Source organism: Molothrus ater, chromosome 11 (genome assembly GCF_012460135.2).
Source record: "Molothrus ater isolate BHLD 08-10-18 breed brown headed cowbird chromosome 11, BPBGC_Mater_1.1, whole genome shotgun sequence".
Classification (NCBI taxonomy): domain Eukaryota; kingdom Metazoa; phylum Chordata; class Aves; order Passeriformes; family Icteridae; genus Molothrus; species Molothrus ater.
In genome coordinates, this window is record NC_050488.2 from 17,877,880 (window position 1) to 17,896,429 (window position 18,550).

At 42.6% G+C, this 18,550-nt stretch overlaps 1 protein-coding gene across 2 annotated transcripts in view; it reads right to left on the bottom strand.

Moving 5' to 3' along the window:
* Window positions 1-18,550, bottom strand: part of PDZRN3 (PDZ domain containing ring finger 3) — a 130,625-nt gene that overhangs the window by 9,519 nt on the left and 102,556 nt on the right. For both annotated transcript variants that reach the window (XM_036391138.1, XM_036391140.1), the window contains 2 exons: window positions 6,439-6,680; window positions 3,666-3,753 (listed from right to left, as the gene is read on the bottom strand). In XM_036391138.1, the coding sequence (XP_036247031.1) occupies window positions 3,666-3,753; window positions 6,439-6,680 (330 nt within the window). The remainder of the gene's footprint in view (window positions 1-3,665; window positions 3,754-6,438; window positions 6,681-18,550) is intronic.

The following is an 18,550-nucleotide window of genomic DNA, read 5'->3' on the forward strand; positions in this document are numbered from 1 at the left end:
ATATAAATAACTATTTCCTTTTATGCTGCATAAGGCTCTCTCGCTACTTTTTGGCAACTGACCCTGCCAGAGCAGGAGGGAAAATCTTCTTCATGCTTTCTTGAACCTAAGAAAGTAATCTGTATGTTTGTGTTTTCATATCAAAGTGGTTTTCAACACAGGTGAATGGAAAGTATCCCACCCCTTCCCTTTTCAAGGGAGAAAAGCCTATAAGCCAGATTTCCTTTCCAAACTTCTCTGCTCTAGAGAAGCAGAATTCTACCAGGGGCTTTCTGTGGCAGCCCAGCTCTGGGATGGGATTCTCTGTCAGACCACAGGGGCTGGAGCAGCTTTAATCACCAGTGCTGCTGGGGAAGGCTGAAGGGAAGTGTTTCTCACCCGATGAAAGGAGGTTTGGGATGGCTCAGTGAGATAACTTGGAGGATGCCAGGCTCTCTGCCAAGCAGATGGGCAGAGCTCCATAACTCAGACCTTTCTCACACAGCACGAGGTGCTGGGGCCAGGCTGAAAACCTCCAGAGAGCTGAGGCAGGACAACTTTTCAGTGCTGGCTTGTGAGCCAGATGAAATGTTTTACCACTTTTGCATTTGTTCCAAACAGAGAACACACAAATATTTGTGTTAGAAAGTACAGCTGTGAAGCTTTTTAAACCTTTCCATATTCAATCACTGCCTGAAGCAGGCCTGCTCAGGCTGCAGCTCTTTGTATTCCCAGACACAGCAATGCCTTGAGAAGCTCCTGATCTGTGCAGCTCCCTGCAGAGCAGGAGTTTTCATAGAGAAGAAATATATTCACATAAAAGATGCTTTGAAATGCTTTGTAAACCAGGATGGAATAAAAATTGCAGAGTGCCTGTGATGGAGCCTTTCAATTCTCATGTTCAGAGTCGCCTCTCACCCCCCTTGCAAACAGATTATTGGAGAAGTGAAAGAAAAGTTTCAACCAAAGTAGCAAAGTGCAGCAAAGGGGAAAGCTTGAAACCCTGGTACTCAGCTTTTACTCATGGTTTCCTAAAAGCAGCGGAGTATTAATTTCAGATCGTGAAGCACTTTTTTTGTGCCCAGTGTGTCCATCTTTTGCTGATCAGCTGTTGTGGTTTCATGCTGGGAACACTGGGAGCTGTGCACTGGGTGGGCCAAAAGCTCTTTGAACGATTTTGGTGTCCTCCTTCAGTCTTTTGACAAGAATGCTTCATTTCTGTCCAAGACTGAGTGAGAGTATCAGAAGGAAATTTCTCAGCAGTAGCAAACATTTCATGTCATTTTCATCTGCAAGCTTCACTGACTTTCAGCTAACCATTCAGTTGAGTTCAGCTCTTTTCTTGGAAAGAAAGACCTACACACAAGTTGCATATTGGGGAGGGTGAAGACAGAAAGTGAAATGGGAGGGAACAGGCCCCTTTTTGATGTAGAATGTTCTCCTTTGTAATGTGAGAAAGTTCCACTGAGAGAGCCCTGGCTTGGGCTGTGTCTGACAGCTGGACAGACTTGTTTGAATAAACATATTAATGCATAACACTGCTGGGGAATCCTGGAGTGACATTATTCTTCCTTTATGAGCCTGAAATGACTTCTAGCTGGGCCTCCATGAAGAATGAATGCACTTTTAATTTATAATAAAATAGGAGTTCACGATTTAGTTCCTCTTTACTTGTGGCATGGAAACTTCAAAAGAAAAGAAATGGTATTTATTTATTTTTGTAGCAGGGAATATATGGCAGTTACCTCTGAGTCATCAATTTTAAGACAAATGTTGAGATAAAACCGAGAATACAATTTTGGCACCTCAGCAATACTGCCAGCATAAATTCCTTCCTATGGATATTTACATTGGAGGTTCGTTGCGAACTTGGCTATTTCACCTTTTTTGTCTTGTTTGCTTGTTACAAATCACTAACCAGTCAGTTATAGACCATAAAAGTTTAGATGAGGAGCTTCTGATTTAAATTCAAAGCACATTTTATAGACATAGAAACCCAGAAGGCTGACTTGATGGCTTTCTTACTTTCGACATTCCTGCTGCAGTCAATGAAACAGTGCCTTTGTGGTCTTTTAAAACATATCTATCAAAAGGCAAACAAAAAAGCAACCAGCCAGTTGAGTCCCTGTTAGCACTTTGACCTTACCATTGATCACAGTCTTTACAATTTGAACAGGAATCTTTAGTGGTTTTTAAGAAATACTATTAGGCTACAGAGACTTTCCTAATGTTCATCTGCCTGTGTTACTGAGCTGATCACCTTTTGCCATCAAGTACTATATCAATGTCACAATTATTAATGTTGTGGTTTAAGGCATATTAAGGTTTGGCTACTGGAGTGCGTGTGTTTAAACTGTTTTCAGCTCAACTGGTTGACCTTCTAATGGAAGCACTAGAATTTATCCACTATATTAGATTTCCTAAAAAGTAGATTTTGGAAAGATACTGGTAGAAAACACGGATTTGTTCTACATTTTCCTCTGAGACTGAAATCTATATTGTATTTGTTTTTATTTGAGAGAGAAAAAAAAAAGGCCCTTGTTTGAAAAGGAAGGCCTTGAAGTCTGCTAAGTCCCATTTGTTTTACTGGCACTTTGATTTTATCCTGCCTTTGATTTACGTCTGTATACAGAGACGAATTGCTACCAGATCCGTAGAATTTGAGAACAGCTTGCAAACTTTTTATGGGGTTTTAGTCCTTGATCCTGCAAACACTTTTATAGAAGGAAACAACCTGGTGCTCATGGAAGGGCTGAACTCTGCTCCCACTGAAGCTCTTGATAAATCTGCACTGGTTTCAGCAGAGCTTCAGGCAGCTCAGCACTGCTTGCTGTGACCAACAGGTGTTTGCAGGACTAGGATCTAAGAAATCAGAAGTGCAAGCCAGCTAAGGGTATAAAATATTCTCTCACTGATAGTCTTGGATGGATCAGCTGGGTCAGACATTGCTGGCTGTATTTAGAACTATTGGGACACTTTGCTGCTATTTCTTACAAATAATTAAAACCACTTCACTGGGTCAGTACTGCTCAAGTATCTTGCAGAACCCCACAATTTCTGTGCTGTACCTTGAATGATTGGGAGCAGGTTATTAAAATTAGGAATGAGAAAACTGAAGATGAACTTCTGATGGGATTAACAAGCACTAAAACCAAAAGTGGTTTTTAAAGATTTGGCAGGGAAAAGGGCTTGCATACCTTCATGACTGGTTCAACTTTTATTATCTGTAATTTCATATGTATACATATGTCACTTAAGTAATGAAAAAGGGAGGAACAGCTTAATATAGTGGCAAATCTCCTGGCCTTGTCTTGTAAACTTAACATACTTCAAAATTATATGATCAAGAACATCTGTTTCTCAGCCAGGAAATATTTAAGGGAAACTCACACATTTTTACTGTGGTTATGTGGAACAGGTCCTGCCATCCAGCAGAGCCTTTCGGATTTTCAGAAAGCCTAAATCAGCACACTTAAACAGAATTTAATTAAAGGAATCAATGACTTCATTATTTATGTTAGCTGAAGATCATCAGTGCCTGGCTCACATTTCAATGGGGTGATAAAGGTATCAGCAACTAGTGAACAATGCTATCACAAATCTCTGCTTTGGAAGTCTTTCCACTTTATGCAATTCAAAGACCTTGAGGTGCATATGGAAATGAAAGAGTTACTCAGATTAAGTACCTCTAATTCCAACTCATCCCGGTCCATTTCTTGATGAATTCCTCCCATGTAGTCATTGGGGTCGTAGTATTCATGCACGGATGGATGGCTGGAAAAAAAAGGTATTTTTTAGGACAGCACTCAGGACTTTAGTGGAACTTGTTAATGCATTCCAAGCTTGTAGGGGAGATGATGGAGTGACCCCCACACCGAGGAGCTGCATGTGGTTAATTCTGTAAGCTACACCACTTACCCCAGTAAGTGTTTTAAATGAAAATTCCATGTATTGTAGGAGGAGAGCCTGCTGCTTTTACTGCTTGAGCTCTCCCACACTTCCACTGCCTTTACTTTGGAAGTTGTAAGCAGTGTAATGCTCTTGTGATCACTGTCTTCTGTGCTGGATTGTTTTATCTGCAGTGAAAGTAAACTCCCTGTAATTCTCCATTAACTAGATACACGTCTGAGGCTATTTATGTAACAGCATCTGCTAATTGGCCAGGATAGTCAAGTTGTTAGAGGCAGGCGAGATTAATCTGAATGGAATTGGGAGAAGTGAGAAGAAACACCAGGAAAAAATGGCTTTGCTTTCATGTGCTGGGTGACAGCACAGCCAGAGAGCTGAGTGTGGCCCTGGCATGGGAAGGGCACTGCTGACCCAGCAGCTGGGATTAATAATTAAGGAACAACATGGAGTTCACAGGGCTAAGGTGGAATAATGCAGGCACATTGGAACCTAAATCATAGAATGATAAAATCATGGGACAGTATGGGGTGGAAGGCAAATCTTTTCTTGAGGAAAATCTCATTCCACCCCTGCCATGGGCAGGGACACCTTCCACTAGACCAGGTTGCTCCAAGGGGAGCACTTCCAGGGACACTTCCAGGGATGGGGCAGCTACAGCTTCTCTGTGCCAGAACCTCAACACCCTCAAAGGGAATAGTATTTTCCTAAATGATTCATCAGAATGAATCCTTGCCATTTTCCAAGTGCAGCTGGCAAGTCAGAGGTACTAAAAGCCCCTCCTGCAGATGAGGCTGGGAGGTGCAGAGTCGAGGCCCTAGGAACAATCATGTCCTCTCCACAGGCTCCAAGCCCTGCTGTTTGCTCACTGCAAGCTCAAAGCTCCAGCCTTTTGTCAGGTATTTCCACTAAACCGTGCTGCTGTGCTTGAATTTTGAGTGGGCTGGGAAGAGGCGGCCGTGCTGGAATATCTCCTTTGAGTACCAGCAGAGAGAGGCGTGAGAGGAACAGGCACTGCCATGGAAAGGTCCTGGCTCATGTGTGAAGGTTTCTGTGCTCTGAAAGTCACTCAGGGGCAGTGCAGGATCAGTGCCTGTCTGCAGCCAGACTCCATTTCCCAGGAGGGCAGGCAGGGATGCCTGGAGAGGTGCCCTAGGATGGTGGCTGCACACCAGCCCTGGTCTCACCGCATGCAGGATCACCCCAAAACCTCAAAAAACAGGAATTGCTGTGGCTGGACCAGATCAGCCTCTCACACACAGCAACTGAGAGGGTCAGAATCCTTTCCATTCCCTGCTCCCTGTGGAGATGCATGGCAGGATGACAGGCAATCTGCAGGGGCTCCTTGGGGAGCTGTTTTCCTCTCCAACAGCATGTGAGGGCGGGGGGTGTGTGCGCCAGGAGATAATTGTCATTTGTATTTGTAAGTACAAAAGCATCAAATTACCATTAACAATAATTAAAATTTGATTCTAAAACATCCATGACAACACTGGTAAGTAATTTTAGTCCCAGAAAATAACTTATTCGAGTAACAGCGCTGCAGGGTTATAATAAAGTAATTAATACACTGGAACAGAATGCAGCAGCTCTTAGCATTACACAATTTATGGCAGCCATAAAAAATAAAGTTAAAACATAAGCAACCCAAAGAGGCAGTGAGAGGAATTACAAAATGCAATAACTTTATCCATCAAATGCCAGCAAAAAAAAAGTGAGCTTTATGAGGCCATGTTGTGACTCAGTGGCATTACTCATGTGAGTAATGTCCCGCTAATGTGGAGGAAAAATGAAAATGCTGTGAGTTATGGCTCAGTGGTGGATGAATCCTGGCTACTTCTGGGAGGACATGCTTACCAGAGAGGGAGGTGAGGTTGTGAACTCAAAACACACCACTATGGAACACAAGTGTGGAAACCCAGGGCACTGGGAATATTTCTCTGTCTGCTCTGGGATGCCCTGATCCCCAGGGAAACACTGACTTTGACCCTCATTCATGGAGAAAGTTTCAAGATAAACTAGAACCCACAAAAGTGTGAAATAGATTATAGAGAGTAGTGTAGGTGTATCACTTGAGAAATTGAGGTTTTGGGGTTTTTAGTGTGTTGTGGATGGCAGCAAGATGGAGGGCACAGGGCGTCATCCTGGGTTTCTTCTTCATGCTGCTTCTTCCTCCTTCTCCATGGGTTTGGGTGGCATTTTGTAATTGGGCAGAAAAGTCCCCATTGCAGCTCTGTGGGATCAGTTATTGGGTCAAAAGGGAAAATAATCCAGGTGTCAGCTCTTAACTGGATAATTTAGTCTCAAAAGACCTTGTAACAAGAGATTGTTGGCCATTTTGTGCCTTCTAATGAAAAGCTGCCCAACTCACAGCAGTGAGACTGTTTTACTGATAAGAAATAATAAACACTTGAGTCACACATGAACTACTGCCCCAAGTGCCTTCAATGCAGACCCAGAGAAACCCACAGCTGGTACCCCAGTTTAATAATAAAGGAACAATATGGATTATTGCTCCACAAAGATTTCTGAGGCTCAGCAAGCATCACTTACTCTTCGGGCAGCAGGTAGGGGTCCAGCGCGGGGACGGGCGGGCTGGGCGAGCCCATCTTGCTGAGGGCCATGATGTGCTCGAAGGTGATGTCGGTCTGGGTGCCCACATCCACCAGCTGGGGCTCGTGGGCCTTGGCACGTGGGGCCCTCCTCAGCACCTGCACCACGATGGGCTCCTTGGCTGTCTTGAACGCCTCCACCGCCTGCTCGTGGGTGGCTTTGGATAAATCCTTCCCATTGACCTGTGGGGAGAAACAGCAAAGCTGTCAGGGACCCAGGCTCAGCTCCCAGACCTGCCAGGGATGCCTCAAGGTTCAGATTTCATGTTTTCCAGATTCTGTACTGCATTGGTACATAACTCCAAACTCCACACACAGTGTCAGCAGCTCTCTCACAGCTCAGGCACACAGAACAATCCTTTCCCAGCCCCAGAACCAAGGACACCCCTGCAGCTTCAGCCCAAAAAGTGCCAACAACAGGGAATGGAGGGGAGCAAACTGGGAGGGTGGGACTGCATCACCTGGAGCTGGAACTGGACACTGAACCCCAACATGGAAATGGACCAAAACTCATAAAAGTATAAAAACTCATGACACATTGTCCATCTTGGGCAGGACCATGGCCAGGCTCTTTTACTGCCCAAGCTGAATCCTTGAAGGTCTTTTAATAAATCCCTCCTTTATTCTTTTAACTCTGCCCTCTGTTCTAGGTCAGCCTCTTCAGCACCACCAAGGTGTGAGCTGCCAGTGCCCATCCCCACAATCTTGGGCATTTCTCATTTTCCCTTTTCACTACAGTAATTTTAAAAATCCTCTGCTCTGCTTTTATTTTGATAGATTTTACTGGGTTTGCTCTTTGAGGTGAAGTACAAACCACCACCCCATTTGTTTCTTGCAGATTAGAAATCCCTCAGCCCTTGTTCAAACACAAAAAGTTATTGATTCTCCTGGAGTTTTTCTAGTTTTGGTTTGCTTTTTAGACTCTTCGCCTTTTTGCTGAACAAAACCAAAACTACAAAACTATGTGTTTGTGTCTGATAAACAATTTTTTAGATGAAACATGATGGTAGTAGTCAGTCACTGCAATAAAAACTTCAATTTTAGAGTAGTGGATAGAAATAGCAGGAGACATGCCAGGCCATGGAATTGGGGGCTGAGCAGAGAATTCACACACTGCACTAAATACACACTATAATCCACATTTAGTCACATTAAAGTGGGGCCCCTGAACAGAGAACATTACTCAGCACAATAACTGAATTTAGCCCACACTTAACATATTGCCCAGGGCAAAAAGCTGGCTGATATAAAGAGGGTTAACTTGAGTGCAGGATAGATTGAAAAGGCTAAATTCCTGCTGAATTACCTTGTGCAACTAACACTTTTCCCTGCTGTCATCTTGGGTTTGCCTTGGGGAGGTGATGACACCGGGATTTTTGTGAAGCCAGCTGAGAGGGGAAGGTGTTAGCACGACATTTACATCACACAAACACTCACACTGCACACCATTGCTCCCAGAAATGCACAGCGTGCAAAGTTTGGCCTGGTCAAATTAAATATCATTAACTCGCCCAATTGAGCAGATTACTTTAAAACAGTTTGTACAGCTGTAAAATTAGGTTCAGCCTAATGTTTTCTCTGGAAAAAGGAAATGCTGATTATGGTTTGAGTTTTATTATTTGCTGCAAATTAAATGTTGCACATTTTACTGTGTGCATCCTAATTTTTTTTTTTAATTTTTTGTACAACAAAACCCAACAAGCAATCAAAACAAAAGAATCTAAATTGCAGTGTATAATGTTTTTCAGAAATGTGCTCAGAATAACTCTTGAGCAGGAAACTATTTATGAAGATCCTTTCTCCATCTTCAGAGTAAAGCCTGGTAAAATCCTGCACAGGACAGATTTCCAGTTCATTCCCAAATGCTGTCATGAACCTGCATTACAGACAGTTTAGTACAGGCCTGCATTTTAATTTAGGCTCCTTAGGACACTTTTATTTCTGCAAATCCACGGACTGGCATCCTCTTTGTGCTCTCCTATGCAATTGTTACATAAATAATCATAACTTCAAGGACAGCTTGATGTCATGCAGGGAACAGGCAGTAGTAGCTGCACTGTGCCATAAATTGTTACTACAGGAATTATGTCCAAGTAGTTTCCTGACTATGTTGTCTGCAAGCTGATAATGCCACGAAAAAGAAAAGGTGCTGCACAGCCAGGAAGAAGGACATGGGACCAGATTTTAGAACTGGGGTGATGAGGCAGCTAAATTCTAATCTAAACCCTCCCCTGCTGCAGAGAGACCTTATGTAGGAAAGGTTTCAGACTTTCTGGCATTCAGCCTCCAATGGGTAGATTGATAACTCTACAAGCAGAACTGTATTTGATGTGTGTACAATTTTAAAGGATGGTTTTGATAGGATGGCACTGATTGCAGTGAAATGGAAGCATAAGTCACTGTAGTGCTGTTATTATGGGCTTCTTAACCCACTCCAAAGATATGGTTGGGGATTTTGTCTTTAGAAGTTGATATTTCTGTGAGCTGTGGCAGCACCCACATTTGTTAGGCAAACAACCTTCTGGACAGTAGCTGTCCACATGATGAATGGTTTTGGGGTCAGTCTGTGGATCCCTTACAGGAGGTGATTCCTAAACCCCAGCTGAGTGGAATCCTTTCAGCTCTGCAGGTTCCTGCTCTGAGCAGCAGCCTTGGCCACTGTGGTGATGCTGATCTATGAGATGTGGTCAGAACTGCCCTAACAAATGATGGAAGAACACACAGTGACACAATAATACACTTAAAAGTGCTTTACAGCAGGGAATTACACTTCTGAATCTGGTTCCTAAAAAACCTGCAGCAAGTGCCATAATATGTGGTAAATACTGAGCAGTGAATAGTTTGTAATTACTTTTTTTTAAGCATTTCCCATCTCAGCACACCAATATCATTTTCCATTACAGGGAAATAAGGATGGCAGTGCTAAATATTTGGATAATAAAAAGCAGTAATTCCCCAGTCTGCTTATGCATAACAGAGATAAATTGCTTTTTAGTCTAGAAAAAGGAGCAGGTATTGGTATTTTATTTTTAGCAGCACAAAAAAGATGCAGAAGAGAAATATACTGGGATGATCTCGATGGCCTCATTTCTGGTGTCTGTGTTGAGTCAGTACTTGTGGCTAATCCTGAGTCTAGCAAATAGGTGATACTAATATGCTTAGTTTCTATCTGGAAAATTTGTTACAATTGACAAATAATTATTCCCAGTGCTTAAAAGCCAATAAATACATAATAAAATAAATAAATGAATAAATCTGTACAGATTTGCTTTGTTTAAAAAGAAGTGTTTTATACTCCTATACTTTATTCCTAATGCTGCTGAATTGTGCTCAGCAATTTTTTTTTCCTTACAAACAGTTACATCTGAAATAACACAGAAAAAAAAATAATAAATCCATGCACATGAATGCTTCAGAAGACTGCCAAAAACGACAAATATGCATAATTTCTGAGGAACATGCCATGTGACAGAGACAATGGGATCTTTCATGGCACAAAGGATGGATAAATTAACTTGTCTGGAAGGGTGAAATGCTTAGCTTTTGGACCTTCTTAGCATTGGAAATATACTGAATATGGAGAAAGCTGTAGATAAAAATGCAGTGACTGGAGTTAAACAGAGCTGAATGGACTTGGGTGAAATTTGTGGTGCAGCCAGAGTGGATTTAGCCACTGCATGAGGCAGGGACACAAATACTCTGTATTAACACCAGACAGTGAATAAGGAAGGCATGCTTGAACTGATTTTTTTTTTTTTTAATAGAAGTTATGCAATGATTATAAAATAAAATAGCACTTACAGTATTTTACTTTGTAGTATGTAGTGTATGTTCTTCTGCACTGAACTAGGCTGGAGAGAGGACCAAGGAATCTACGGATAAAGATTGCATAATCCTGTCTGGGAGGTCTGTGTCTCCTGGAAGTTTTAATACTTGGAATGAAAATAAAATAGATCTTGATTTGGTGCTCACTGGAGTCAAGGGGCGTTTTGCTTTTGCAGTGCCCCAGCTCAGGCTCTGACTGAGAGAGGACTTTAACAGCAAATCAAGAAGTTATGAAGCTGAGAGTGCCATCAGCATTGCATGGCCAAACTGAGATAATGGAAGGGAAAATGCTGCCATGGTCAGTGAAGGTGGAAGTGATGTATATTTGTAATTGAGAAAAAGAGAGATGATGCCCAAAGGGGAAGCCATGGCACAAATCCAAAACAGTGACCCCAGCAAACAAACAGAAGGAAACAATACCTTCAACTCTCATTTTGATCATGGAGCTCTCATTAATTCCAATACCCAAGAAGTAAATGATCAGAAAAAAACCCCAGGAATTAATGAAAAGAGGAATGAAAAAAATCGAACATGCTGTATCTGGCCCCAAATGGAAGCAGCAGAACTCCACTGAGGAACCTAAACATCAGGTGGAATTGCTGAGGAACACCCCATGTCAGCTTAGGAGGTGTGAATACAGCAAATATGTGGGTAGAGACTGAGAACAGCCTCCTCAGAGCCATGAGAAAGGCTGGAAATGCTGGAGTGCTGCCTTGGAGATAAAAGGGTAAAATCAGGCAGTAGGATCTTGGGGGTGTAGGGTTGGTAAGACCCACATCTCTCTCTGTTGGTAGCTACATATTAAGTAGGAAAAAAACCAAATAAATCAGTGATGATTTGTGAGCAGTGATGTTCTCAACTAGGAGAAAAGAAAAAAAAAACCAAATAAACAGGAAAACCCCTCATATCTTTTTAGGCTTGTGAAGAATTTGCTCTACCTCTCTAGGAGATGGCTTCCCATATAATTTTCCAGTGCTGTGAGTGTGTAAGGCACTGGATCTACATTGGCTTCTCTCTGCTGGAGCTGTGCAAGGCATTTGGCATCCCTCCTGTTGAAATCTCCTCCTTCTACTCATTCCAGATATGCCACAGGGAAATACCTTTTACAAGGACAGATTTTCTCACGTTTTTACACTTATAGATGCGCTTTTAGTTTAACAATTGTTCTGCTGAGAGGTTCCTGAGCCAAGTGCCACTGTTTAGATGCTAATTTCCTGAGGTCAGAATTGGCACAGGGAGCAGAGGCTGGAGCCTTGCAGCCTTCCCACTGTGAGGACAAGGCTGCACCTCCTGTGCAAGGCAAAGGGAATCTGCAGCCAAGGCTGGGGTCACAGAATTGTTCTCTGTTACTAGAAAACACATCCTTATTTTTGCTTGAGGTATGAGGCAGGATAGGACACGGCTGTGCTATTACATAAATGTCATTTTATCAATAGCTGCTGTTTAATTATTGAGCAAGGTAAGTGATTTACATGCTTTGTTTCTCTGGGTGGGAAGAGAAGGCTAATTAATTGCCACTTTGAAAGAGACATAAATTAGAGGCCTTCAGGTATATCAAAATATGTCACTTGTTTACAAGTGGACAAAACTTCCTCCTGGCTGCCGCCAATTCTGATTTTCTCTTCCTTCTGACACAGAGCTTATGGAAAGCCCAGCAGGGGTGGTTTTTGTTTTCCTGTGAGAGCAGAATTAACACACAGCATTAACACATCTCTGCACGAGGAGGCTCCTGGAGCTCATTCCCAGTTTCCCACAGGGGCACAGGCAGGAGCCCTGGGAGGGGACACTGGGACAGGGCTGGGACAGGAAAGGGCTCCAGGAGAGAAGGTGGGGAGGATGCTCAGCACTCAGGCATGGGCAAACATCATTGACAACAGGACAGATGAAGTGACTTCAGGCACTGGTGGGAGAAGTCACTGAAAGGTTGAGAAAGCCACTAAATCCCCGTGCAGAGCAGTTTAGTTATAATGAACTATTATATTATTTTATTCTCTGTTTTATTTTTGCAGCAATAGCGTGTGACATTGTTTTCTGGATGTTGGGAGCACACAGCAGAAGCCAGAGGGGTTTCAGGAAATTATTTTTTCCCATTAATTTAGGCTGATTTCTGTGGGTTTAATGCCATGCATGATAAACATTTGTATGCATTGTACAGCTTGTTGGCTCTTCTGTGCCTCACAAATGTCACAGGGAAAAAAACTTTTTTGCCTAAGAATGAGTAAGCAGCTTTTCTTTGTAGAAATTCATGCAAATCCTTGGGAAGTGCACTATAAAAATGCTAGTTCTGTTAGACTACAGATGCCTGTGTTCCATTTAAAATGCTCTTTATGGTCTGATTCACTCCTTTAGCAAGTTCTTAAGGAGTCTGCATACTATGAAAAAGCAGCACAACTTTAAAGATTTTTATAGAAGCAAGAGCAGCAAAAAGCCTATTTTATAACCCCCCCTTCTCCTCAGGAATTGGAGAAAAAAGGTTCAAAATACAGGTTAATTCTCCTTGCAGATCCATCTAATCCCTCTTTTATTTCCCTCATATGTACAGTCTCCCTCCTTTTGAAAACCCCAGAATTATATTGTTTGGTAATAGACTGTTTCCATGTGTGTGCATTTCCCTTCTGCCTTGTGAGCCATCCATGACAAAACAGTTCAGACCAAGGAAAGATTCTTTTCCTTGAGAGCACAGAATTCATTTGTCCTCCAAACCGTTAACTTGCAAATGGAAAATCTTGGGAAAAAGAGCCTGGAAATAAAGGAATTTAAATTTTGTTGGTAATTAGCACATTTAGGTATTACCAAGGCAGTGCCAGGAGTGTCTGGAGCATACTAAGATGCTCTTGGTTGGGTTCTCAGGCTCTGCTCCTGTGGATCACTACTCCAAATAAAACCACAGGGAATTTTATTATGAAAACAATCAGTGAAAACACTGAGCAGTGCTGGGGCTTCTGAGACTTTTGGACTTTCACTAGAAGCAAAGTTTCCTCGGAGCCCTTTTTCTCTTAAATATGCATTAATCGTGTTAAATGACTTTATATCAGGGCAGAAATGCTTTTCCTTATTTTCTCAAGGGATCTTTTGTGTGTCTTTTCATGGCTTAATAACCCAAGTCCACCTAGAACACAGCCAGAAGTTTACAGGCTTCCCCTTTCAATGCCTCTCTCTGCCATTTCTGCAGCCCAGAGGGGGCCAATCAATGGCATCTCTGAGTGAGCTACAAATGAGCCATAAATAACCATGAATTACTAATGACTGGATTCAGCAAGTGTAATTACCCGTTTTCTCACATCCTCTGCTTTGTCCACCTCTAGCACTGCACCTCCAGTGTGGCTCCTTGGGAAATGCTCTTGCCCTTCCCACATGTGCTTTTCCCAAGGGGCAAACCCCATGTCTGTGTGTTCATCCAGCACAACAAAATACAGATTTTTTATATCAATGATGGCTTTCAAAAAGTTGTGTATTCTATATTTATGTTTAAAATAACACACGATGAGAGTGAAGAGCACGAAAAAGTTAAAACCCTTTTAGTTGAGGTTGCAATGCTATATGGATTCGAGCTGAATTTGAGCAGCATAAGGAACAATTCTTGTCCTGAATCAGACCAAAAGCCCCTGTAGAGCAGCACCTTCTTCTCCTAGAAAAAGGGAATGGTCAAAGACAAAGAGTTGGAGGGAGCTTTCCCCTGCTATGGCCTTCCAGCACTCAGAGCTTTGTAAGGCAGTATTTAACACCACACCTCAACTAAAATCAGAGTAGTACAACTTTCTGGTGTACAGACCAGCACTTCAAACAATACTGACATCATTTTAGCAGCATATCAGACCGTGCAAGCACACAGCAAAAGGCAGGGCTGCCTCTGGAGACCTGCTCAGGGCAAACAGACACAGGGATCTCTACAGAAGATGAAACACAGAACAAGTGAGTGATCTGCCTGAGGTCACAGGAGGGCACAGCACAACTCAGACCTCCCATCCCGCCACCCAGGCACTGTGTTTCAGATAATTCTGATTCCCAGCACCCCGTTTTCATTGTTAGGAGCTTTTAAGTCCATCTTCCCACTCCCTCCCCTCTTCCACAAATGTGATGCAGGACAGGGGAAGAGCAATTCTGGAGAGCTCTGAAGATCACCTGTGTTGAAGAGGGTTATTGAAGCTGCTTCCAAGAAAAGATGGAAAGAACACCTGGTGCTGCTCTGTGAGAACCCAGTGACAGATCCCTGAGAGTTTCTCAGCCCTGCTGCTTCAGGAGCTTGGTCACCTTGGGCCTTCCACAGGCAGAGCTGAAGAACACAAACCTCAGAGGGGAGTCCCATCACCTCCTCCCTCTGAGCCATGAGTTCTTAATGAGACATTGACAAAAACACCTTCATTTTCCTTTGCTTCTGCCTAAAACTGATGGCAGTTACACAGATTTATTGGGTCAGACACAAGAGCTTCTGCTGAGCTCTGAAGCATCTCGGCCAAATTTAAAAGTTCTTATCAGCTGTGATCTTCCAACATATGAATGATTGCTTTCTCTAAAATGATGTTCAGATTTCACTTTGCAGGAATGTACAGAATATTGGTTTGAAGTTGCAAAAAACCCTCTTGCTGCACTTCTGTGTGTAGTTTTTGTTATTATTTGGGATAATTTTGATATATCAGTGCCCAGTTCCTACGCCAGTGGACATCCCTGGCATAGGAACTGGGCACTGATATATCAAAATCACCTCTGTGATTTTAATATATCAGTGGGGCACTGGGCACTGATATATCCAATCACCTCTGTGTCCCTACCCAGGATTATCCCTGGATGGACACAAGAAAGAAAACAGTGCCCTGATTCTGACCATTTGTGTTTTGGATGGTGGCATCTGGCTTTTTGCCTGAAGATATTCCATATTAATAGGAGGTTTTTCTTCAATTGTCACTGCTTGAATTAGTGAATATTGTAATATTTAATGTTTATGCATATTTGACATTATTTATTCTGCCCCTCTCCTGTCAAATCCCTGACTTGTGCCCAAGTTCCAGTTGGATCTGTTTCCCTTTACCCACCAAGTCTCTGCAAGGACAAATCCAGTGTTCATGTGACTGCAGAGCTGCCCTGTCTCAGTGAAAATGAAGCCTAAGCTTTTTCTTCCATTATTAATGAACACAACAAAACACATTTATTGAATCTGCACTTTTTCATTACTCCATATGTTTCCTTTTTTCCCAGCCCGTGTCTGACAGGTGACAGTAGAGCACAGAGTGATTGTCCCTGGTGCCTTCTCCCTTGTGACTTCTGCCACCTGCTTTGTAGCATTAAACAGATGTTTAAGTGTAAAGCATCACAAAACTCATCCCTTCAATCATTCATCATTTAAACAAAATCCTAATAAATCCATGCTATGGCTGAGCATTTTATCTGCCCACTGTAAAGATGAAAGGCACTACAGTTTTATGAAGATTATGCAACACTGAGGCATTTAATGTGCAAAGTAGGTCAAATTAGGCATTTATATCACAGGTGACCATTAGGAATTGTTATTTCATATCAGATCTTGTTTATGTTCCTTTAATGGCCAAAATATCCCTCTAACTTCACAATAAAGAATATCTTCCAGAGAAATCCTAACAGAGGCACTGCATTATTCATCATCAAGTGAAGAGGAAAATTTCAATTGCCAGTTTCTGGTAAATGTCTAATTAGGAAAGGGGACTTGTGAGCCACAGACAGGCGCCACGATCATTAAAGGGCAGTTTTCTGAAGATTATGAGTCTCCAGTCTGTCAAGCAGAGTTTTTCTACAGCTGAACTAATTCTGCAGCAGAAAACCCCGTCTAGAACAAAGCCCTTGGAATTAACATCTTGTTTAAGCAAACACATGACTACTTTGAAGTAAGTGTGATAGGTTCACAACTGTTATTGAGGTCGAGTTTAATGGCAGTGAAGTGACAGAATCGAACTTCAGTGCTAGTTTTAATTTCAGCTGCAGCACAGGCTGCACATACAGAGCACTTGAAGCCATACACTGTATTTCAAGTAGAGCAGCTCCCTATAATTGGCACCACCACTTTGGTCTTAACATGGAAAACTACTGAAATGTAGAGCAACTAATTCTCTGGCTGCCCAATTAAATTTGAGGGTGTGAAAAGCATATGTACAGAGGCAATTATTTCTGTTTTCCAAATCTTACAGTTTTGATTAGGTGGGTTTTTTTTTGAGCTGAATGTTTATTTTGGCAAGCTTCACTTTGGCCCTGCTTTAGGATAACATCATTGCTCAGTAGGTTTAAGTCTAGTTAGACTGTTTCCTTGAATTAGGCTTTCTTACCGATTGATTACTTTGGTCTCCTTTCTCAAGTCCGAAGGTGCAAATAGAACTCTGATGGCAAGGGGGCCTGCACTGGGGATTAGCTCAGTGCAGCAGGTTTGTGTGGGAGTTCTGCTGGAGAACAGTGCCCTGCAAGCGATGCCACTGGAAGCTGCCAGTGGAAAACAGTGTTGGCTTGTTCCCCATCACTGCTGACCTCTCATTAGCACACAATTTCTGCCTGACCTTGGTGCTTATATAACCTTGGCCACAGCGCATCTCAGTCTGCTTTGAAGCACAAATCCAGCTTGGCCCACTATTGCTTTTTACCAGCACTGTCATTTTTCCGTGTCTCAGGGACGTGCCAGGCTGGGAGCATGTGAGTGAGGCTTTCAAGTTCCCGACACGCTGCAGGATCATGGCAACAACTGTTTATTTATATATGAACTTTAGTATTTGTGAGGGGAGCCAGCTCAACAACCACAGAGCAGAATCTTCTGACCTCAGCTCAGCTGAGCCAAGGGCAGTGGCAACATGAGCTCGTTTCCTGCCAGCCTGTCCCCAGCCTGGAGGGACAGCCTGCAGGAAGGGGCTGGGCTCTCTGCTCGCCTATCTCAGGGCTCCTCAGCTGCAAGTGCCACTTTGGATGGGCTGCGCTTATGGTGTCTTCCCACTGGGTGAACTCCATCATCCTAAATCCCAGGGAACAGCTCTGAGCACTGCCCATGCGAGTTTAGACTCATCTGTGATTTAAAATTCTATGTTGACATCCTTGGGAATTGTTCCAGTGGAGGTGTCCCTGCCCATGGCAGTGGGGTTGGAATTACAGGATCTTTAAGGTCCCTTCCAATCCAAACCATTCTGTGATGCTGTGAGGATTCTGGAAAACACTGTGTCCATCTAGGAAATGATTTCACTGTGTTTTTACCTCCCATATTGTGGGCAATGTGTGCTTAGTGTGAAAAAGATACCAAGAAAGTTCTTTAAATTGCAGGCTTTAACTCTTTTTACTCTATTTTGCACTCTCAAAAGCTCTATCTCAGATGATTCATTCTTCTGTAAGTTTCCTCCAATGGAGTTTACTTTTTGGTCCCTCAGGAATTTTCACACAAAGGGAAAAGCCCTGATTTCTGTTATTGTTTATGTAGGAGCTGATGGCACTGAAAAAAGCACATCAGAAACCTGGTGTTAAACACCCTCCCAATTTTCTGCTTTTCTTTCTTCCCCCTTCTCCTTCCCATTTTCACAACTTTTAGTAACTTCTGAAGAAGATTTCCAATTTAACCAGACACCCCAAAACCTAATAGCGTACATTACTTCATTTAATATGCTGCATTCAGCTGGGAAGTAAACCTTGGGACACATCTAAGATGGGATAGGCAGCCCCACTGCTGCCACACTCATCAGTGGTGACACCGCTCCCACCAAGCTGCCACAGCCCCCTTTGTATTTGGAGCACAAAGCATTGATATGCACAGCTACAACAGTCTCTAATGACGAGGTGTCTTAATTTGGTTTTTATGATGTGATTAAAGGTACAATAAGGTAAGTGCTCAACAAGAGGGAAGACCATTGTTCTGCATCATTAAGCTCACAGCGGCCCAAAAAAGAAATTGTAGGCAATGTGCCAAAGCCCTTAATGAAGAGGATCTCTTTGAATTATCTATGGATGAGGAAGGGATAAAGCCTGAGCCCTGGTATATTTGATCCTCTTTGTGCTCACTGTTAGAGGACTTACAGAGCCAGCCGTGCTGGACCTTCTGGAATTGTAATTTATGGAAGCATTAATTTCCCAGCCACACTAAAGCTCTTGGCCTAATAGAGAAAGTGCAGTTATGTGCTATTATTAATTCTTTCAAGTGTCTCCTGAATTCCTACATCTAGGAATCATGAACCTTCAAATAATAAGGCTAAGGAGATTTATTTGTAAGGATGCTCAATATTCCTTAAAATCAAGTT